This window comes from Megalopta genalis, chromosome 13, assembly GCF_051020955.1.
Source record: "Megalopta genalis isolate 19385.01 chromosome 13, iyMegGena1_principal, whole genome shotgun sequence".
Lineage (NCBI taxonomy): Eukaryota > Metazoa > Arthropoda > Insecta > Hymenoptera > Halictidae > Megalopta > Megalopta genalis.
The window spans coordinates 8,775,479-8,799,708 of record NC_135025.1 but is presented as its reverse complement, the minus strand read 5'-3'; the positions used below and the strand labels follow the sequence as shown (position 1 = coordinate 8,799,708).

The following is a 24,230-nucleotide window of genomic DNA, read 5'->3' as shown; positions in this document are numbered from 1 at the left end:
AATTGTGTTCCCATTGGGTGTGGACGATGCGTGAATCGCGGAAGAGAAGTCAATTTTTTCGTGAACGACTTCAGACGATTTTCAAACATTTTGTGTGATTCGATTTCGTTTTCGGCTCGTGATAACTTGAGCAGTTTCAGACATCTTGAGTAACTCAAGATATTTTTAACAATTTCAGATACTTTTAGCGATTCGAGATCTATCGAACAACTTAAGACATCTCGAACAATTTTGGACTCGCCAAGCGATTTGAGATGCTCTGAACAATTCAAGACATATTTTAAACTATGGAAGACATTTTGAACAAATCAAGGCATTTTATCATATGTTATTCGATCATATTAACTGCAACCTAAATCAGTAATAAAGTAACCACTAAATACACTAAACAAGTAACTCAATATCGACTCTGGCTCAACAACTTAACTTATTAATAAATCCTGCAGCAACTGCTCTAATACGATATGATGCTCGCATCGACAAAAAGGGAGGGGGATCATGTGAACCAAGAAGGGTCGAAAAAGGAGATCATCCCGAAGAGTTGCAGCTTCTGCGATCCCTTAAACGTCTGTCGCAAGCCAAACCCCCTATCAAGGGCCCATGACCTCGGGGTTTCCCAAGGATTCTGTATGCGACTCATCCGTGAGAGATAGAGAGACAGCCCTCGAGAAGGGTGCTATGGAATGAGCCAGAGAAAATTTCTTCTGTGTGTCGTTGTCCTATAATTCATCAAATGGCTGATAAACCGGCAAAGGAGGCTGAGCAGCGGGTAGTAGGGTCCTTTACGTGCGAAAAAGGCCCCCGGTCTTGTATACCCCTGTAATCGGAGCAGATGTCCTGGCTGTGTATACGGTTCCTGGAAGTGGCGTGGGCCCAGTAACACTCTGCCAGCTATAGATGGCTACTAGAAGGACCAGAAAACGACCCCTCGAGCGCCGATTCAACTCCCGTCCGCGTTCTCTCTCCCTCTCTCACACAACACACTCTTTTCATTCTCTCTCCCTCACTATCTTTCTGTCTTCTGCCTTTCTGTCTAATCTTGCCTCTATCTCTTTCTCTCTCTCTCTCTCTCCCTTCCCTTCTTTTCTCTCTCTGGCCCTCGTTTCTCGAGTTCCTTCCTCTCTCAGAGAGAGAGAATGCCTTACGCCCATGGCGGGCAAAGAATGCGCGGACGGTGATTCTGCTTTTTGTTGCCTGTTACGTCGGGAGAAGAAGCTCTCCCCCTCTCTCACGCTCTCTCTCTCTCTCTCTCTCTCTCTCTCTCTCTCTTGTTCACCCGTTCGCTCTATCTCTATCTCTATCTCTCTCTAACGCTGGCCTTTGTACTTTATTTTTGGCCGGAATGGTAAACACCTTGCTCACAGGCGCCGCCCTTCGATCCTGCATCATTCTTTCTCCTCTTTCTCCTGCGAACGCTGGCACGGGATACTTCTCCTCCGCCTCTTCTTCTTCTTCATCTTCTCCTTCGTCGTCTTCTTCCATTCCCGACGGATCGTTTTCTACCTTTTCTTCTCACTTTCTCTTGCTCTCCTCCGTCCACTGATCCTATAGCCCGCAGTCTAACGGGTGACTTCACGGTGTTCTCGGGACGATGGTACTATGGTACTGCCACCTGTGTGCCGGAGCGAAGAAGCTTGACTCAGTGGTACTCAAAGCAGTTCTCATGCGAGGATTTCTCTATCTCGGAGCGGGTGGGCGAGACAGTGATGGAATTAATGGACTTGGTACATTGTGGATTCGATTAATTATCTAGGGATCTTTTTGTTCGAGCTTTGACGCCTGTGTCTACTTTTATATGTGGACGTTTTTATCTTTATATTTGGACTAATATTGATTGCGAAACGTATTTTGTATTATTTTAACATTGGATTGAGAATTAAAATTAATTTTTCCGTGTTTCTCCAAAGATTTTCTGCACTACTACTGTTTCTAGATACTTTGGTAGTAAATATAAGATTGGCTTGACTAACATTGGACTTTTAATTGTTGCATGTATTATCAAGAACATTTTTCTATATTTTATCGAACTTTATGATCTATCTATGATTTATCTCTCTTTTATTTTATATTAATAATGTATTACTTTCTCTGTTTTCTAAGTGTCAAGAATTGTATTCAATTGTTCTCTCATTCATAGAGTCTGCTAACAATTACTTGAAAGTTTTTAAACGTTGTTCCATATTTGATCCACAAATTTGTTCCATAAACACAAAATCCACAGTCTATTAATTACAAATTAACCTGTTCTTGTCATTACATAACGTTACTACGATGTTTATACAATCTCGTAATCCCCCCCCCCCCCTAAAAAGCATCTTTCTGCTACCCCAATCGCATTAAAAATACACACAACCTCTTTCTTAATTCTTTCTTTTAAACTGAAGCCACATCGTATAGTTTCGATCTTAATAATACTTTTAGCCACCAGAAGAGTTTTCCCGAATTCTAGCGGCTTTCCATCGAGCCACCCGGTGTATATCGGCTTCTACCTTCTCGTTGCAGGCCACCTCCTATCGATTCCTCATTGCGAACCAGATAAATCGGACCCTCGTTTCTCGGAACCGGCCAGGTAATGGCAGGGACGTAACCCTTCGCGTTTCTTCTCCCATGGAAAGCTATTGTCCGTTAGTCTTGTTAGCTGTTTTCGTCGTAGTTTCTCGGTCTGTCTAGAATTCGGGCCTCGCCGGTCCGGCAAAAATTGATTGCGGCCTGCCGCGCCGGCTTCCTTTCGGCCCGGCCCTTTCGGCTTTCCTGAAGTCGCAATAACCGATCGAACGAGCCTAATTCCGTTCCATCCTAACAGCGAAACCGACAACAAACTAAATAAAAATGGCTCTGCGACGGGTACAATCAACGCGCAATTTCCAAGGGGTAGAACCGTACGAAAAATGGCACCGAACCCGCCCGTCAGAGAAAAAGAGTCTCAAGAATCTGTGTGGATATTGATGGAAAAATCGATAAATATTCTCGCAAATATTTAAACAGGCAGAAATATGTATTAGATAGGAGGTCTTCTAATAGATAAGAAACGCAAACGAGAGTGAGAAACGGCTCTGAAACTACCAACGGCTTGGAAAATTTTCGATGAAACGATTTTACGTAAGAACAATATTTGATTATGCTACCAGGTGTCTTAACAAGTGGAGATTAATCAAGGATGGTAGATTGTTTCTCCATAAATGGAGAATTGGTAACTGCTGGCTATAAAAATTGTATCGTTCTTTTTTCTTTTTTTTTTTTTAATAGGAAGTGCATTATGTTAGCGAGTTGATCAAAATGAAAATTACCATCGTTTATATCGCAGCATTCTCTCGGTACCATTTCTCGTCGCGTCCGCCACCTGTCTCGACGATGGCCACCCCCGACCGTCATCTGGACGGCCGAAACTTCGTCATTCATTGTCCGTGGAAAGCGACGGATCCCCGGGCCGCAAGAGTCTTTCATAATTATTCTTAATAACTGTAATTATTACGCGGCCCGCTATCGTGGCGCGCTATCCGATTTCACACGGTGTCTTATCGCAATATGCCAACACATGTCGCGACCAATTTGCCAAGTGTCACAGAGTGACGGCAATTAGAGTTCGATGGACGCGTTTATTAAGCCAGCATAATTGCTGGTTAAATATTACCCGACTGCCGAGAATCGTGGAAATTAGTGGGAAATTTGTAATTCGATTTTAACGATCTGGAAGTGGATAAAAATGTGTCTTCTTTCGGGAATTAAGTTGCACGCGATGAAATGATATTGTCAAATTGTTCTCACGTTTTATGACGAGCATTTAACCCTCTACATTGTCAGGTCTTTTAATCGAATTCAATTTTTAGCAATAATGTAGCAGAAGTATATTTCTGTGCTACTTCTCGTTCGTAATTATGCATTGTAATTTTCAACTTTCACTTCGCATTTCGGAGTTCGCTCTTCAAATTGTGAATCCGTCATTAATTTACATCGCGAGGTCGATATTTTCTGGTTATATGAATTTCGTTAGGAATTTCTACGTTGATTTATTAATAATTTGAATGTGAAACGTAATGGAAAGTATTCGCTATTGCAGAAGTTTTAAGGTGGCGTTTACTATAGCGAAGGTATCGTCTCAATTATATGGACAAGAGATTTGTTATGGTGATCAGACATCGCAATAACTGCTTTCGTTATTTATTGTTGATTTTTACCGTAATTGGCGTCTTATAATCGATTTTGATATCGGTGTTTGCTAACAAACAATATCTTATCTCAACATTTTATCAAGCATTTTAATTGAAGCATGTCACCAACAATTAGCCATTTTTCTAAAAGTTTGTATATATTACCTTCCTTAAAAAATTGTATGCACTATTAATTCTTATTAATTATTCAAAAGTTTCTATACACTATTAATTCTTAAAAGCTTAGATAAGTTATCAATACTTAAAAAGTTGTATGCACAATTAATTCTTAAAAGTTTCTGCATACTATTAATTCTTATATAGTCTATATATATATATATATATATATATATATATATATATATATATATATACTATTAATTCTTACAAATTTGTATGCACTAGTAATTCTTAAAAAATTGTATGCGCTATTCAGTCTTAAAAATTTGCATGAAGTAATGAATAATCTGCTAAAGCTTGATTCTTAAACATCGAAGCTCATGAAACATTAAAAAGCATTTTAAGCTTCGTTTCCAGGAGATTGAGCTAAATTCTGTTGTTTAAAAAATCGAACTAATTTAATATCGATGATTACCATGAACTTTTATTGCGGCGCATTGCTAAGTTCTTTCGAAGAAGCTTCGAGTAACAACAGACTGAAGTAAAAGTCCGCGTTTATCGATTATCTTTATCGAATAATTTTAATCCGAACCGGTGGCGATAATAATAAAGGACAGCGTATCAAATCCTGTCAGTCGAGACCGCAGAGGGTTAAATTGCACGTGGATCACGCATGCACGTTCGTTGCGTCATTCGTGCGTGCGCATGCGTGTACGATCACGCAAGGTACGCGTACACACGATACGCACTACCGCAACAGCATGAATACCCAGTGGTGTATCTAGTCCCACGGACTCCCCTCGCGATAATTCCGTTTCACTTCGTGCGTTCGACTCATCAAGCATTTTAGACTGGCATTCCTTGAGATAACTTCGACAGCGAATTTCTGTATCGAGATTTATTCGAATGAAACTGAATTTAATTACCATACTACGGAATTTTATGGAAAATAAAAATTGTCTGCACTAATTGCAAGGTACAGGAGCTACGTAGACATTTATTTCGTTTCTGAATCATTTGATGAGTCGAAAATAATGCAACGGTATTTTGGAATTCTTTGGATATTTTCACTGTTTTGTATTTGACCTAATCGTTTCGTCTAGCAATTACAAAAATGGCACTTTTAGGCACACTAGGCACTGGTGCATAGGCACTTTATATTAATATTAATGTAAAGGCCATTTTTCATAGAACGCATCATCGAATATGACGAATATTTTGTTGCCTGATTTCTGTATACATTTAAGTTGAATTCTGTTTCACGAAAATGGCATTGTAATCGAGGTAATTGTAATTGTGCTACAATTTAATACGGACAGGTATTTTGTACCTTGATTTCTGTATTTAAATTGATTCGAGTTAAGTTCTGTTTTATGAAACGAGGCAAGAAACCCCGACAATTTGTAATGAAATATATGCCAGACATATTTCAACATTACGTTAACAACGGCTCCGATGATTAACACTTCTATTATCGCTTTGTTAACCGGTCCGAACCAGTCTACGATATTTTTGAAACAGCCATAACCTGATCTTCCCCCTGGTACCATTTTTCTGTACATACATTTCTCCTTTGCTGTGTCATCAATTCGTACACCAAAATTGTTAATTAACACGTTCCGTGCCACGTGTACCATCGATGGTACACGCTTGCATGTTTACTTAGTGAACTGAACAAATTGTTTACAAGAAATTTAGAACCGAAGAATCAATTTCCACCGCAAGAATGGGCGTTGATAAGTTTTTGTTACGTTGTTATGTGTACGAGAATTAATAATTGCACGTAATACAGCAAGTTTTAGTAAAATATCAAAGTGTGAAGATTCGAGTAAAAAAAGCTCGGCACGGAACGTGTTAACTCGTGAAATACGTTCGTCGATGGTAAATGAAATACTTTTAAATTCAGCTCATTGGACGCAGTAAATTGAAGCGATGCCCACAAATTTGAGACCTCTTAAGAATTCTTCAATCGTCACAGTTTTTGGAAAGAAACTCATTCTACATTAAACAATATATTTTGATTGTTATTCTATATAACTGGAAACATTATATCATTTGGTTTCCAATCATTAAAAACACTCTCCTACAAATATTATCACAATCGCGACTGAACAAATATGAGTAATTAAACAACTGGGAAAATAGAGAACAAGATGGATTACTCTGCGCAGATTGGCAAATTTGTTTCAGACTGTTTTGCCTTCATTATCGTGCGCAAGTGTATTGTTCTGCGGTCGATCACACGCAATGCAAAATGCTTTATGCCGTTAAAGTTTGTCATGCTAATAATCGTTAACTGGCCTCGGAATAAACGCGCCACGTTATGAATGAACATTCTTTACCTCTTTAGCAATACGGTAACATCTGGGACGTGTCATACATAATACATCATACTAAATACATAATTCTCTGTTCTTTATTGCTTTCGACAATTTTGTCATAAATCATAGTATCTTCTACATTCCTCTGCTTCCATAAACAATGTTTACGTTGTTGTATGGAATCTTACGTAATCGTATTTACGTAATCTTACATAAAGTACCATTTATTTAAAATATCTTAGCACTTGATTCGCTAAGCACTAAAAGCAGTAATTTCGTATTGCTTCATAAAAATAACAAGCATCGGTTTATTTAGATTTTTAGTGATCTTTATTACAGTATTAATACATAATATATAAATAATATAAATAAATTCCATATAAATATATCTTTATAGTTATAATAATCGTGAATTAAAATATTTGGGACAAGTCGTTTTTATGAGCGAGTATAAATGATTTGTATTAATTGAAGCATGGGCATGTGAATCGAATAATCGAATGACTCGAGAGAAGCGAGAATCGATTCAAAATTTATATCTGTGTAAATTCTCGTGCCATTATTAAATAATATATTTAATTGTGACGCGTTGACGATTTGAATCGTTAAAATGAAAAATCTTAGCGAAGCTTCGCATCTGTTCTTGTCGAACGTTTTAGGAGATTAATCGTTTTTGGTTCGTCTGTTAATCGACGCGTGGCCTCTCCGTACGACATCACGCCCCTGTCACTGCTAACATACTTATTACAGCACCCATGGCTTCGCACCTGTAGACATACCATGCCTGTAGAGCTCGAATATTCCACGTCTGACGGTGTTCTCCTTCTTCGTCTTTCTTTTCCGCTGTTCGCTTCGACTTTCTCTCTCGATTTCATGCCCGATAACGCGTATCGAGCCGGTAGAAAGCCAGCAGGAAGTTCGATTCGATGATAATAAAACGGTATCGACCGTTCGGCGATATTCCTTTTATTTGCTACCTCGGTGACGAGGTATTTGCGTTTTTCTCATCAAGGCCCTGGAATATTTTACACGACCGTTAAATCGCTTACGGACGCGTGATCCATCTCTCGTATAAATATTCATTTCTCATCGAATTGATCAGAGATCTCTCAGAAAAAGAATTGTACATTATATTCTCCGAAGTGTGTTCTTCGAACTGACGCCAGATTCGTTCAGATCGTTCGAACAGTTTGTATTTCGTATTTTAGTATAATACTTCAATAGTTTTACAGTTGGACTCGCTTCCAATGTACGTATATTTCTCCATTTTGTATTTCAATATGCATAGAATGACATTAGAAAAATTGTACAGTTAAATGCTTACGGTAACAATTTTGACGAAAAACGTTTCAAGAACGATTAATATCTTTAATACGAATACCGAAAATTAATTTCAAACCTCGAAAATCGAACTTAAAGTTCCAAAATCGACCTCCAAAATTAATGTAAAACCATGGGAATCGATTTGAAACCCCCCAAATCGATTTAAAATCATCATAAACGAAACCACAAGAATAGAATTGATAAGTTAAAATAAATATTTGTCCAAATTAATCTAAAACCTCTAAAATCTGTCATAAATCTCCAAACTCGCATCTAAAACATCCAAAATCAATATAAAACCTTCAAACTCCGTCTACACTTACAAAATTGACTAAAATCATACAAAGTCTATCAAAAACCTCCAAAGTCTCTATCAAAAACCTCCAAACTCTCTATCAAAAACCTCCAAACTCTCTATTAAAAACCTCCAAACTCTCTATCAAAAACCTCCAAACTCTCTATCAAAAACCTCCAAACTCTCTATCAAAAACCTCCAAACTCTCTATCAAAAACCTCCAAACTCTCTATCAAAAACCTCCAAACTCTCTATCAAAAACCTCCAAACTCTCTATCAAAAACCTCCAAACTCTCTATCAAAAACCTCCAAACTCTCTATCAAAAACCTCCAAACTCTATCAAAAACCTCCAAACTCTATCAGAAACCTCCAAACTCTATCAAAAACCTCCAGAAGACATCTGAAACCTCTAAAATCAATTTAAAACCTCCAAAATGAATCCAAATCCAAATGATCACCCAACTGTTCCGCAATATCGTCTCGAATAAACCAAAATCGAAAAACTGCCGGTTATCACGAATCTTCATGATACCAGTTTGAATAGCAACGACCCGTATACCAGCTTATCATATGCGTATTTCACGGAGAGAACTCGTCCTCGTGAGAACTGGCTGTCCGGCTGTCGTCGAAGGAAAATGAACGAAAAAACGTGGTCGCAAATGAAATGGAAGAAAAAGGGCGGCTAGGAAAAAGGGAAGAAAAAGGGGTGAAAATGCAAATGCTTGAGTGCAACCGCGACGGCTTGGCGTTGCATCATTTAACAGGGACTCGACATCAGATATTCCAAGGCGAAATAATAAACGCTAGAGAGAGGGGAGAGAGAGAGAGAGAGAGAGAGAGAGAGAGAGAGAGAGAGAGAGGGAGACAGAAAGAGAGAGGGAGAGAGCTAGCGACTTGTCTTACCGCGTCTCCCGAGGTCCGATCGCTCGACAATCAAGAAAACCGCAACGACGTTACTTATAAATAGTAATGCAGCGTGTGCACGCGTATCCCCGGCGTGGATCGTTGGCCTCTCACGCGGAATCGTTACGTTTACGCTCGCGTACGCAACGTACCGTGGCAAGCGTAGAAAACCCTCTCCACGACAACGCACCGTCATGCATTCCGTGACGAGAGAGAGTCCTTCCTGCGACCGGCCGACGAGATATTACTCGCCGCCTCCGGTCTTCGGCCATTGCGCGCATGTCTTCGCCTCTAAGAAGTGCAGACAGTTGCGGTCGATAAGTATGACGTAATTTATATTTGCTCAATTTTCTTTACGTTCCAATGTACTCGTTTCCTTCGACGACCAATCAAATTCTGCCGCGTCGATTTCGTCAATTTTCTTTCTGCTCTATTAGACTTCGTTTCTGGAAGTTGCACCGCGCAACGACCATTTTGCAGTAGGCAATTCGAATTTTACGGCTGCAGTATACGTCAGTTTTGCATTTCCAGCGTGCAATACCAATTTTGCATTTGAAGTGTGCAATACCAATTTCGTATTTGCAGTGTGTAATACCAATTTCGTATTTGCAGTGTGCAATACCAATTTCGTATTTGCAGTAAGTTATACCAATTTTGCATTTGCAGTGTGTTATACCAATTTTATATTTACACTGCACGACATCCTTTTTGTATTTGTTGTATGCAACACAATTCGACATTACAATAAACAATTCAATTTTGCGTTACAATAGGCAACATCAATTTTGCACTTGCCCTGCACTAGGCTCATTTCATGTTTGTACTGTGCAGTGCTAATTTGTTCAGTTTTGTTTACCTTATTTCTAGAGATTAATTGCATTGCACGGTATCTATTTGTTTAATTACGTTTATTATTAATTATGATCAATTTTGCGTTTCCATTCTCTGAAATTTCTTTAGTTTTGTTTTTGTCTCAATTAACCTAGTTTCTGGAGATTAAATAATTATAATTATTATATTATTATATTATAATTATTATATTAATTACATGAACAACATAAATTGTTTTCAAAAAATTTAAATTGATGCATTAATTGAACTGTAGCATATAGAATGTACGTATTTATCAGAAGAAAAATTACTCGACGAAAAATTATGCAATTCGAAACACTACTTAATACGAAGCAATTAGCGATCAGAGAACAACTTTAAGCGAGAATATCTCGGAAGTGAAGACACGTGACTTGCGGCGATCTTCCTTGCAGCCATAGAGATGAGAATCTCAATTCTACTGGTTTCACGACCATTTTCAAAATCACCGGCACATTTGACTAAATTACCGTGACCTCGGGTAAAGCTTTTTAGTAACAAAGGTATATTCGTTTATCGAGAATCTTCGCAGTGAAATCAAAGACCCCGGGCACATCGTACGATGGAACAAACGAAGTGCATATTAGCCGGCCGCGCCTCGGCTATCGTTTACAAGACCACTGTGGGAGAGCCGGATCTGCCCCGCCGTGGAAAAATCACGGCTATACCACTGCGGCCGCGGTCTTTGTTTCATTCACGGGCGCTGCGTGTCGCGTTACGAGCGTGTACGCACGCACTCGAGTGCGAAGCTCCACCCTCTCAAGGATAAGAGGTTAATCGACGAGGTGTGGGGCAAGAAGGAAAAGGAGATAAGATTAAAAGCGTCGAGAGGTGGGAGAGCCGCGGCGACAAAGAGCGGAGACGCCGAGCCTCGAATCCTCGTTCTTACTTGGCGATTGCTTCATCAGATTTTTTTTTAGCTCGTTACGCTCGTTACCCTTTTCACGCTCACTTCGGCGAGGAGACCCGAGAAACGGTTCCCTGATGCTTAACTAAAGAAAATTTCATTTAATATCAGGTTAGGAAGACGACTTTAACTGCCGGCTATGTTTATATAAAACATATGCTGGCTTATTTATTAGCCGTCCACGGCGTCGGTTTCAGTTGTCGCGGCTGCTCTTTTAAAGCGCGTTTTGTTTCCTACACCGTTCAATATATATATGAATAGCCAAAGGAAGCATTTACGGCACGTTACGCTTCATTGCTTTAGAAAAGGTAATGGCGCGAAGGATACTGCAGACGGGATATTTGTACCGTTTATGGGAGCGGTGCTGCGACTATTACGACCGTCCGCAATTGGTTTAAGAGATTCGGAGCTGGCAATTTTGACTTGAAAGATACGAAGACCGCAGCGGTTGTCCAGCAACGACGGACTTTATCAAGGCCGTGATCGCTGGAAAAATCCGCGACACAGGCTTGGATTTTCTATCAAAATGTGCATCGAAAACGCGCACTTGTTCTAAGGACCTTCGACCGTCGCGAAGCCTGCAATTCACCCGAAGAAAGTTCTTTTGTCGATTTGGTGTGCGACTGGACAGGTGTAGTAGTCTACCACGTGTTCCTTCCTCAAGGTGAAACCATCGATTCTGCTAAATACTTCAATCAACTTGATAAATTGAAAGCCGCCGTGGCAGAAAGACGAGCAGAATTGGCGAACCGACCAGGCGTCGTTGTTCATCGCGACAATGCAAGACCGCGTGTTGCATTCGCTGCGAGAGAAATATTGTTACAGTTTTATTGGGACGTTTTACAATCATCCTTCGTGCTCCCCAGATCTTGCTCCATCTTCCGACTATTACTTGTTCCTGTCAGTGAAAAAATCCTCTTCGTGATAAACGGGTTCCAATCCGCGAGCGAAATAAAAACGCGCCTCGTGGAATATTTTGCAAGTAAGCCTCGACAACTTTGGAAAGAGGGAATAATGAGGTTTCCCGAGAGACGGGCGAACGTGATCGAGCAGAACGTATTCGTATATAACGCAATAAATCAACCTTAAGCAACAAATAATCGTGCGCGTTCTCATTTCGTATCGCAAAAATAACCTAATACGTTTACGTCGAGAGTTTCTTTTCGACCGTGTCTCTCTGGAGTCACGTTATTGGAAGTCTACTGATTCATTTGCATGTGATAAGGTATTGCATTGTGTAATGCAATACCCATAATACCTTTCTTATTCGTTTGGAGGAGCGCGTAGTCACGCTCGTGTGTGATCTATAGAGAAGCAAAAGCGATCGAATCAACCAGTTCAAAAACTCTGAACAGTTTATATCCCATAAACTCTACAGCAAATGTACGGTAATAATTTCTATGGAATGCTCATTAAATCGATTCTGTGTTCCTAGATTACGTATACACATTGCTGTAATTTACTTTTTCCTAGCAGAAATACGTTCTAAAAATATCATAAAATGACGCTTGTATATAAAATATACAAAAATATGTAATAAATTATAATATTTGTTGTATATATTTATTTTGTATTATAATTTATATTATTTAATTTATTTTTATAAAATAAAATAACATAAAAATATAATAATATAATAATATAATATATAATATATATATAATATAATATAATATTTATTATTAATATTATATTAATATTATTAATATTATATTTAATATAATACATTATATATAATATAATATTATAAATATATATAATAATATAATATAATAACATAAATATGTTTCTGAGAAATTTGCGATGCTTAACCCTTTGCGCTCGAAGCCATTTAAACCGTAAATCTAAAATAATTCATCTGATTCATAGTATCTCCATTTCATATGACAAAGTGCATTTTGTGCACACGAAATTGAGTCTTGCGATGACTCGTATAACAGTTAAACTTCCAACAATTCTTGAAATCTAAACTTCGATAACATAAAAACGATTTTGGGAAAAATTGAATTAAAAATTCTAGTGATGTCTCAGAGTCACCGCTCGAGTGCAAAGGGTTAAAACGATGTATTCGTCGCTGCCCCATATTCACACCGACTATTCCAGACGCGTCCACGTATCGGCAAACAATATGCGAGCAAAATGCCGGACTAAACGGAACAGAAATCGGAACGCGGTCTCCAGGGTCGACGCGCGCCGAGTTCATTGGGATCGAAAAGTTCAGGAGCCATTGTGATAATTAGATAGGAACTGAAACAGCGGGGCGGGAGGGAGGGAGGGAGACCATTAGGCGTGCCGGTCGAAGCCACGTGACGCCGTTTCGAAAGAGAATTTCACAGCCTTGAGCGTCGTACCCACCGAATTCAATGGACATTTAATCAAACCGAAGGACACGTAGTACTACGCGTAGTATGGCCGTCGTGTAATTTCATGGTCGAGAGAAAACGAGGGTACTACGACGTACTCGAGCGAGCAGCGGCGCATCCGCGCCGCGGTTACCGGACGGAACAGTAGGGAGCCGCGTGCGTGTAGAAGCGTGGTGTGCGTTTCGGCGATCGCTTGGTGCACGCGAGAAGGAAACGCAGCGCAGCGGTCTGCTATCCGGCGAAATGGAATCGGCTTTTTCTCCGGGCAACATTAACGTGTTAACCGGGGGAAACGGCGCGAGGCGAATTTCCTGATAACGATGTCGAACGGGTCGCGTCCAATCGGCGTCGATCATATTTTAATGTATAAACGCATTCAAGATGGCCGACGCGGAGGATATCCTGCCCGACGGGCGACCGAGGTGCTAAGTAGTCGGTGCAGACCATTTACAGTCGGTGGCTAGTACGAGAAAATGTACAGTGATGTCTCCCTAATCGACGCTCAGGTTGTCCACAAAAATGGACGATTTTGGAAGAGGAGATACGATTGTTCGAGCCTTGTTCCTCGTTTTTTATGGTTATCGGTTAGCAACGACTATAAAAACGAGTTCCTCTCGTATCTCCTCTTACCAAATCGTCCATTTCTGGGAACAATTTGAGCGTCAATTAGAGAGACATTACTGTATTGCTAAATAAGTTGTTGCTCGAACACCGTCGAATAATCGCATCTCTCATCTTCCCAAATCGTTCATTTCTGTGCACAATCCGAGCGTCGATTGACTCAAATTATCGCCCCAAAGATTTGTCGTAGTCCGAAGAGCCAACGAAAAAGCATCGAAATACAGTGATGTCTCCCTAACTGACGCGCCGATTGTCCACAAAAATGGACAATTTGGGAAGAGGAGATACGATTATTCGAATCTTTTGGCTCGTTTTTATAGTTACGAATTTTTAACAACTATAAAAACGAGGCGCAAAGCTCGAGTAATCGTGTCTCCTCTTCCCAAAATGTCCATTTCTGTACACAACCTGAGCGTCAGTAAGAGAGACATTACTGTGCTCTGAAAATGGCTCCAAATCGCTTGAATTTTGTTGAGATGTTAGTTCGACCAAGTTGCTTGGAACTGGACGAACAAAAATATTTTTAGATTGGTTGGGATGATACAAATATTTAAAAATAGCGTGTCTTCTCAACGGTTCCATCTGTGCCTGAAAATTTAAACAATGCTCTGTAAATCCCGCGCAGCCTAGAGGCAGATAAAAATCTTCGTCGGAACGAGGATGCATCGCGTACAAACTCGAGTGCCCTAACTGTATAATCTCGCGGCATGATCGTTCCCACACGCAGCCCTGAAAATCGCTGTCGCTATCGCTATCCCCGAAAATCGCTGTCGCTATCGCTATCCCCGAAAATCGCTGTCCCTATCAATATCCCCGAAAATCGCTGTCGCTATCGCTATCCCCGAAAATCGCTGTCGCTATCCCCGAAAATCGCTGTCGCTATCCCCGAAAATCGATGTCGCTATCGCTATCCCCGAAAATCGATGTCGCTATCGCTATCCCCGAAAATCGCTGTCGCTATCGCTATCCCCGAAAATCGCTGTCGCTATCGCTATCCCCGAAAATCGCTGTCGCTATCGCTATCCCCGAAAATCGCTGTCGCTATCGCTATCCCCGAAAATCGCTGTCGCTATCGCTATCCCCGAAAATCGCTGTCGCTATCCCCAAAAATCGCTATCGCTATCGCTATCCCTGAAAATCGCTATCGCTATCGCTATCCCCGAAAATTGAGGACAACGAATTAAAACGAGGTTATTTTCTACGATTGTTGCAGAGGTGGGAACAGCTGGTCGTCTCGAAGCTGAAATGGGAATTATCCGCAGTGACGCCCGGTGACTTCCTGATGCATATCCTGAACAGACTGCCCATGCCGCGTACCTGGGACCCGATGATGGTCAAGAGGCACGCGCAAACTTTCATCGCCCTCAGCGCAAGAGGTGAGAAATAATCGGCAGCTACCGTACGCGATTCTTTATGCATTTATGGATGTAGGACGGCTGCGCGCGGGTTCTCGCGGCCTATCCACTGTGAAAAATTCGTGGTCGAACCAATTCTACCTTCCTGTAATAGAAAATTACCTGAACGACGCCCAGGTTCTTCGGTTTTAACCAGAGAACCACCGTAGCTGTTCTAACCGAAACGGAAAGAAAAATTGAAGTATAATCATCAAATTTCATTTAAAACGATATTTTGGTTGACCAGTAGCCATTATAAACGACGGAAATACTTCTTCGTTGTAAACAAGCATTATAGACGACGAAAATTGTATTAAATTGTGATGATGAGAATGTTATTTTGTTACAGATAATCGTTATAATTGACGGAAACAGTTTTTGGTTACGGATAATCATTAAAGATAATCAGAATTATGTATTGATTTCGAATAACCATTATCGACCATCGGAATTTGATTTTGGTTATCGGTAATCGATTATATATCGGCGAGCAACGCTATGTAAAATCTATATAAAATATCTTGGCCAACGAACTCGCACAGTTTAAAAAAAAGAAATCGGAATTTTCGGGTTATCGAACTTCCCTTGTTAGCACAGTAAATCGGTTTACATTACATTCTTCTCTCATAAAAGCGTTTCTTTTATTCATAATGCCGCAAGGAAGTTATTTGAATGAACAGGAAAAGGCAAAATTTTAGCTAATTGCAACGGATACGAAAATACGTGGAATTCCACGTAGGCTCGGTCGATCCCATAATGTTGTAAGGAACTTTTTGAAAAATCCAAATCAGTATCGGCAAAATAAGGAGGAAGGACTCTAGAAGAAGCTTTCTCCCCGATTTGAACTAAGACTCTTATTTAAATTAAATCAGATAATAAATCAGATAATCGAATATTTGAATCCACTGAAAAACAGAGGCATACCCCACGCGTTACTGAATTATTGTTACAAATTCATTTTATTGTATTTTGAATTGAATTTTTGTGTAATAAAGTTTTCTGTTCTGTTAGTTTTTTTATTTTTTTTTTTTACTGAATAAGATTTATCCCCTTTTAGAAAAATATCGTTTCTCGATATTTTACGAAAACTGAAAATTTTGGGTGGTTTTATAGTTACGTGGCGCAGCGTATATTTTTATATTATTATATTATGTTATTAAATATCATAAATATTATACTACATTATTATATTAAAAATAAAATTAATAAAAAACAACACTATTGGAAGGCTTCATCTGAGCCTGTGTTATTGTAAATAGTAAAAAGAGGAAAAGAATGAAAATTGTTCTATCAATTATTTGAGAAAGTATTCGAATAACTACGTGAGAAAATATTTGATCGATTATTAAGAATTAAATGAAGTCTGTACTGTATAACAAATAGACTCCGGTTTTTCAGAATTTATCACTATAATGAATAGACAGATTTAAAGAATTCAAGCATCTATAATTCACCGACATTATTGCAGTAAGAAAGAATTTTCTGACTTTCGTTTGTTGCAATTGACGAAGACAATTTTTCTTTTGTACAAACTTTAATATCTGTCTAATATCAAATGGCTGATTTCGTCTCGTAATAAATACACAATAAAATTACAAAAATGTGAAACAAAAACCAGAAGTACTTTCAAGAAAAATTGATGATTAGAAATAATCGGCAGTCCGCGATTACAAAATTTCGGCGCGCATCGTGCATCGACAGCCGAATATATTCAAGCTGTCCAGAAAAACCGTTGATTATTCAGACATCTATATCTCGTAAACGACCGGCACATACGGGTCGAGAGGGAATTCTAATTCGTTCCACTTTCGTCGATTATGAAATGGTTATTACGTGTGAACCGATTTCCGCGGCGCCGTAATTTTCATAGCGGCGTCTGACCGGCTTGATAAGGATAATCAACGAGAAAAGGAAATTCATGTGCACATTCTTTTCGCTTCTTCGGGCATCCACCGATTAACGGGGAATTTAGCGCGAGCCACAGTCCTAAACTGTGTTCCAGTTTCCATCGCTTGTCAAATAATGGTTTAAAAGGCTGATAATGACTGCGAGCGTAACTAAAGCCAACGGAAACGAACGTGGCAGACCATAATTCAGTGTTCTTAGGTTTTTTTTGTACATAATCTGACACAATCTGAAACAACTGAAATGCGAACAATTTCAACGTTTAATTATATATCATCAATCTTCAATGTTTAAAAACACTTTCTCCAGAAAATTCGTAAACATTATTTTACAAATCGCGAATTTTCCTGCTTTTTGCCTCTCGTAGATAGATTTAATTATTCATATGTATACTTAGGATACTTGATGACATCGTATCATGCGTGTAAACAGTTTTTAAAATGGATTTTTATGCAAAGTAAGAATTATAAAAATTGTCCGCTTTCTTTTAACAACTCTATTAGATTAAAAATGATACATTGTCACTTTTAAACCCTTTGAATCCTTGCCGCTATCTTAAAATGCAACAACCCAATTTTGTTATAAATTCGTCATTTAACTACTATGTAAACTTTCTAAAAATTGTCCACGTCGTTTGCGGACGCTACGCTTTATCGCATCGAAGTACATTTTCCAGTCTCAAATTGTAATTTAATTTACAACAATCCAAGAAAGTCCAAGCCCGAGCCGATCTCGCCATTAGAATTTTCGAATTAACAAATAGATCGGCGGATAACGATGCGAAGCTTGAGTCGTTGCGCCAAAAAATAAATACGCTTATTGCCGGCGGTTGTTAAGGCCGGGACAGCGGCAAAAGCAAGATTGCGATAATTCAAGGTATAAGCAGTAAATGAGAGCAGCATGATACTTCTTCTGCTAATAATTCTGGTAGGATAATGGCCGGCCGTAACTTTTCACGGATCGTAAAACCTGAAGAGATTCGCGATTGCGTTTTTGTTTGAACGAAACCGATCGAAGTAACAGCGTGTTCCACCACGGTGCACGGTTTCGGCCCGGCGATACGAAATTCTAATCGCGCGTAGTAAACGCGATTTAAAATGGAATTCTTACGCGCCTGGGTCCTTCATTGTCAGCCTCGTTAGAACCGTGCCACGGCATCGTAAACAATCGGGAGCGTTGCATCGTTAACTCGCCGCGGCGTTAATGAATATGCCCGCGCGTTGTATAATGCGCCCGCCGCGGCGGAAACCATCACGTAACTACTTCGAATCGATTCCCCGTGCGTTTCTTTCACTTCGTTTAATGGGTCATGCGCGCATCTAATTATGCGCTCCGCCTCGGACGAGAATGGAGTAACGAAAGTGCAAGGGTACGGTTGTTCGAACCGTCTTCCTTCATTTCTCCTGGTTCGCCTCGGACACTTCGGTCGAAAACGCGACGTTCCGGGAGATTGCAGCAAATTCTCTACGATTGTCCCTCAGCTTGCAAACAGAAGTGGACGATTTGGGAAGGGGAGATACGTTTATTTCGAGCCTCGCGGCTCATTTTTATGGTTTGCCATTGTCAACGATTATAAAAACGAGGCGCAGCGCTCGAATAATCGTGTCTCCTCTTCCGAAAATCGTTTCGCTTACAAGGCGAAAGAACGGAAGAATTTACTGTACATTTTATTATATAGTAAATTCTCCCTAATCCACACTCGGCTTGTACAAAAGAATGGGCAATTTGGGAAGAGGAGATGCGATTATTCGAGCCTTGCAGCTCGCTTTTATAATTGTTGACAATCGGTAGCTACTTTTTTAAATAATAATTTCTTACTATTTTCTTCTTGCTAATTTCTTACTCATTTTTGTAGTTACTGATTGTCAACAACCATAGATACGAGTCGCAAGACTCGAATAGTCGCGTCTTCTATTCCCAATTTGTCCGTTTCTGTTTATCAGATGAGAGACGATTGGAGAAAATTGACTGCAACTGTTTCGTCGAAAATGGCGTTGATGGCTTTCAACTTCTCATTACTTCGATAGCAGAAATATTGTAAAACTCTAGTTCTCATACTTCTGGTTAGTTCGGTCTATTTTGTGCCATTCTAGTTTACCTTGTGCCACTCTAGTTTACCTTGTGCCATTCTGGTCTACTTTGTGCCAATGCGGTCTACTGTGCCCCGTTATACTCCTATTGACCACTATGCCACTTTATGATACTCTATACCACTTTCTGCTACTCCGTATTGCTGTCGACTATTCTATGCTACTTTGTGCTACTCTGCGCTACTCTGCGCTACTCTGCGCTACTCTGCGCTACTCTGCGCTACTCTGCGCTACTCTGCGCTACTCTGCGCTACTCTACGCTACTCTGCGCTACTCTGCGCTACTCTGCGCTACTCTGCGCTACTCTGCGCTACTCTGCGCTACTCTTCGCTACTCTGCGCTACTCTGCGCTACTCTGCGCTACTCTGCGCTACTCTGCGCTACTCTGCGCTACTCTGCGCTACTCTTCGCTACTTTATGTGGCAGCATGCAAACCGAGTGTTCACAATTCGATGGTCATTTTATGTTTCTAAAAATCATCGTTCTACACGAAAATATTAATAGCAATCCGAATTCATAATCTATATTTTAAACGAAATTAAGTTATTGTACGTGACACCTGTGAAACAATCATTTCTAACGAACAGAAAACTCGATTCCGTGAAAAATGATGCCGAATTGCTGCAGCATCAAAGTAACAAACACAAGAATTGGTGAACCATTCCTCAAGAACGTAGTATGATTAACGTATTTACGAGTCATTTATCCAGAAAAGTGAACAAACTCTTCGATTAACGATGGTAGAAACTCTTAGAATTGAAATCGAAGAACAGCAGAAAATGCATTGTCCAATCTCGCAACTGCCGCGAGCGACCAAAATCCTCGTTCTACTGACCACCAAGCGCTACAAAGCGATTTTCAACTCCGCTCCGGAAGTGTCCTGTTAAGGCAAGAGATCGCGAGAAGTTCAGCTGAGTTCTGCCAAAGCACAGAACACATCCACGCCCGTGTCCTTGTTGACCATAAGTGCGAGGAAGCGACGGGGGTTAGAAAAAAGGCGAGGATCTTGGTTGAAGAGCACGTCCAGAGAGAGAAAGAGAGAGAGAAAGAGAGGTTCAGAGACCTTCCGCGATTCAAGGAAGCGGCTGGAATTTGTGGCGCCGTTTGCTTCTCTTTTCGCCGCTGAAAAAGAGGGTCAAACGACTCAAACTGGGCCCCGGCGACTACCTAGTTTGGCTCGTGAGAAACAATCATCGTCGTTCCGCGGGCCCCGGACCGGGTCGGACCGGGCCCGACCGGGCCCCGAGAGAGTCGGTGGCCCCTTCTGGCCTCTCTCTCTCTCTGTTTCTCTCTGTTTCTCTCTGCGTGCTTCTCACTTTCTCTCTCTTTCTGCCCCCCTCATTTTCTTTCCTTCTCTTTCTCTTTTACTGACCTCTTCCTCTCTATCCCCGTCTCTCTATATCGCGCTCTCTTTTTCTCCCTCTCCTCTCCGGCCAGCTCCGGAACCCCCAGAGCCAGCCAGACGACGAAGGACGATGGTTCTCGCTTTTTCCCCATTGACGGTTGTAATAACAACCGACTGGCAGCGGGCAAAGAGGGATTTAAACGTGTCTCGATTCCATCGTACCCGGCGCCCTTTCTTCCACTTATTCCTCCATCTCCTTCTCTTCGTCTTCCAGTTCGTCTTCGTCGTCGTCGTCTTCTTCTTCTTCGGCGTCTTCTTCTGCCTCTTCTTCAGCGACGTTCCATCGCCGACTTCTTTCCAGTCCCCGGTTTTCCAAGGAGACCGATGCAATCGCGATTTCTGCTCGGCTGTCGCTGTTTTTGGGAGATCTTCGGGGTTTTGGTAATTGTTCCTTGACTTCTTCTTCTTCTTCTTCTTCGTTCTTCCTGTTGTTGTTGGAACCTTTCTCGAACGTAATTACTGCTTGAAGGTATACATGTACCGTACGGTCTTGAATTTTGTTGTAATTGATCTCGTTCGGTTTAAACTCGTTTTTTTGTTGTTGTCGAACACCGAGCTTGTGAACAGCTGTCACGCAGCGGTCACTAATTTTATGAAAATAATAAAAATGCGACTATTTTAGACAACATGTATACAACGGGTGTACATAAATGAAAAAGGTAGCAGTGTTCGTCGCCGTGCGCGCAGAGATATAATTTCACAAATCATTCGGATATTTCAGTGGCGAAATTTCGATGGAAATTTTTTACATTCGAGAATTTAAATAATTTCGGGGTAGATTTCGAATTCCTTTTAGGTTGAATAATTTTTACGCGTGTACCGAAAGCGCATGTAAAACTTCAAGGCAATTAGTCACTTTGATTTCAAGATATCACGAGCTGAAGGACAATTGGGGAGAATTTATTATATTTTTCTGTTTCTCACAATCGATTTTTAACTTGCATAAAGGTCCACGGTCTAGCAACAACTAAGTAACAAATTCGAACTCGAAAACGAGAAGAAAGATCAAATCTCCCTCATCTAAAACATACTTACTGCCGAAAGATCAAATGAAACCGTCACTAATTCCCGCTAATGCGTCCGTGAAAAGAAAGCTCGCGTGTCATAAACGCATAAAGTCTCGCAGTCCAGTACCAGCGAAGAAAAATCGTGCCTCTCCCACGAAACAATCTCGATGGGACGCAAGTCGCTGTCGCCTCGATTTTTTTCGCCGTCACAAAGGGTGATCTCAACGCTCCAACTTTTATCTTCGCTGGGGCAACCTTTACGATTTTTATAAAAGTTGGTGCTCTTATGTTTTTGGGGTTGCTGAATTCGAGTATGTTGAATTTGCACCGAAAATATTATACGAGGATCCAGTGTGTAATTTCAGACACTGCTAATAGAAGCATTATTCTTAAATTCGCTTTTGGTAAAAATCAATCATTTTCACGATTAAAATCAATACATTAGCGATCAGAAAATTAATCGAAGACTGTAGATCAACGTTAACATTGTTCACGGCAAATCGTTTAACGACTGGATATCATAGATGGCATTCTATTTTGAATCATGAATCATGTTAGAACTGGTCTTCCGATAACTATCGCAACTATTTCTCTACCGTTATGTAGGGAAGTGGAGCCGGTTATTGTAGAGTAATCAATTACCGTGCCCTTGGTTTGTTTCCGGGCATAATTAACTTTATATGTATCGGGAAAGACGTATTAAAATTCCTAGTTGGAAAATAAACAAAATAAAAGCGCAATGAATATTAATACACCTTTATATTCTTCATGTTTATTTTAATCATATTTTGTTCATAAAATATTTCACATTTCTCAATAAATAAGTTTAGTAAGAACGCGAAGACATTAAATTCTTTGTATTCTCATGTATTAAATAAAATAGAAGAAATTTAATGTCATGTTCTTTATGTTCATATTAATCATATTTTGTTCACATTTCTCAATAAATAAGTTCAATACGAACGCGAAGACATTAAATTCTCTGTATTCTCATGTATTAAATAAAATAGAAGAAATTTAATGTCATGTTCTTTATGTTCATATTAATCATATTCTCTTCACATTTCTTAATAAATAAGTTTAATAAGAACACGAAGACATTAAATTCTTTGCATTTCAAACATAAATAAAATAGAAAATTTAATGTCATGTTCTTTATGTTCATATTAATCATATTTTATTCACATTTCTCAATAAATAAATTTAATGATATATATTATATATTATATATAATAAATATTAATAAGAACACGAAGACATATTACATTTTTCGTTTCAAAAATAAATAAAATAAAAGAATACCACTATCCACTACAATAGATTATTATATTGTAATAACTCCACCGTCTATTGTAATATAACAACGATTTAGAACACATCGGATAGTGAAGTACAAGACTCGAAACTGTTCCACAAATGGTTATCTTCAAAGATAAACTTTCGCTTGACACATGAAGGATGTTATCGTCTTCAAGGCGCCACGAAGCACGAGAATTCGTCGACATATTTGAAAACTTCAAACCGTACTTGACTCGCATACACACACCGTTCGTATGTGCATACAGCATGTGTACACATAAATGTACGCTTTTGCTGTCACGTACCGAAGAAAATTGAATTTGGCCAGCTTTACGAAGAAGAGAGGGGGAGAAAAGGTTTACCAGTGTGCGTCTCCGTGCGCGCGAAGATATAATTTCACAAATCATTCGGGATATCGTTATTATTCCGTTGGAATCGCTGCCGGCCGGCCGCGTCGGTGGAACTGTCGTCCGCGGCGGGACGGCGATTCAATCTCGCCGCGGGGTGACTATAAAAATATCGTAAAGCGAAGGTGAGCTCCCCGGTGACGACAATGAGCGCGGCAATCATCGGCGCGCGAGCACGATATCGTATTCATCGTTTTATGCCGACAATACATATACATGTATTCGCGCCGCGGCTCGGATCGGATCGGCCCGGCTCGGCCCGGCCTTGTTCGATGCGGTACGGTACGGTGCGGTGCGGTGCGGCCCGGCGGCCCCGAGACACACGCGTTTTGTCCGGATTTTTCACGAACCCCTGGGGCCCCCGACTATTCATTCATGGAAAGATGGGAACAGGTTCTCCGCAGGCCGACCGAAATGTCCGGGGCCGGCTTGCGGGGGCCACCGAGAGAAAGATTCAGCGGAGAGCCGAGCGACCGCGGCCGTAATAAAGCCATTAAGAGCGGAATTCCACGAAGCCGCTCTTAAATTTGCAGAGAGAGAGTTTGCCCCGGACGCGACGCGATCTGCGAGAGCAGCGCACCTGCGCTTCAACCACCGGGAATTATTGTCGGACAAAGAGATATCCACCAGCACGGACCACCCCCATCGATCGATCGATCACCGTTCCGAGAGATTATTCGCCGGCCGACTACTGCCGCCGCGATTTTTTCGATCGCGACTCGTCTCGGCCGACGAGCCGACGAGCTTTCCATTAACAGCTCGCGTAAATGATCGATCGCCAGCCGGAAGAAGAATGTACCAATTAGACGTTTAACCTCTGTCTCTGCATTATTCCGTTCGGCTACTGTTGT

At 40.5% G+C, this 24,230-nt stretch overlaps 1 protein-coding gene across 1 annotated transcript in view; it reads left to right on the top strand.

Moving 5' to 3' along the window:
* Nucleotides 1-24,230, top strand: part of CycD (cyclin D) — an 83,463-nt gene that overhangs the window by 43,637 nt on the left and 15,596 nt on the right. The window contains exon 3 of the mRNA XM_033476942.2: nt 15,086-15,248. Within this exon, the coding sequence (XP_033332833.1) occupies nt 15,086-15,248 (163 nt within the window). The remainder of the gene's footprint in view (nt 1-15,085; nt 15,249-24,230) is intronic.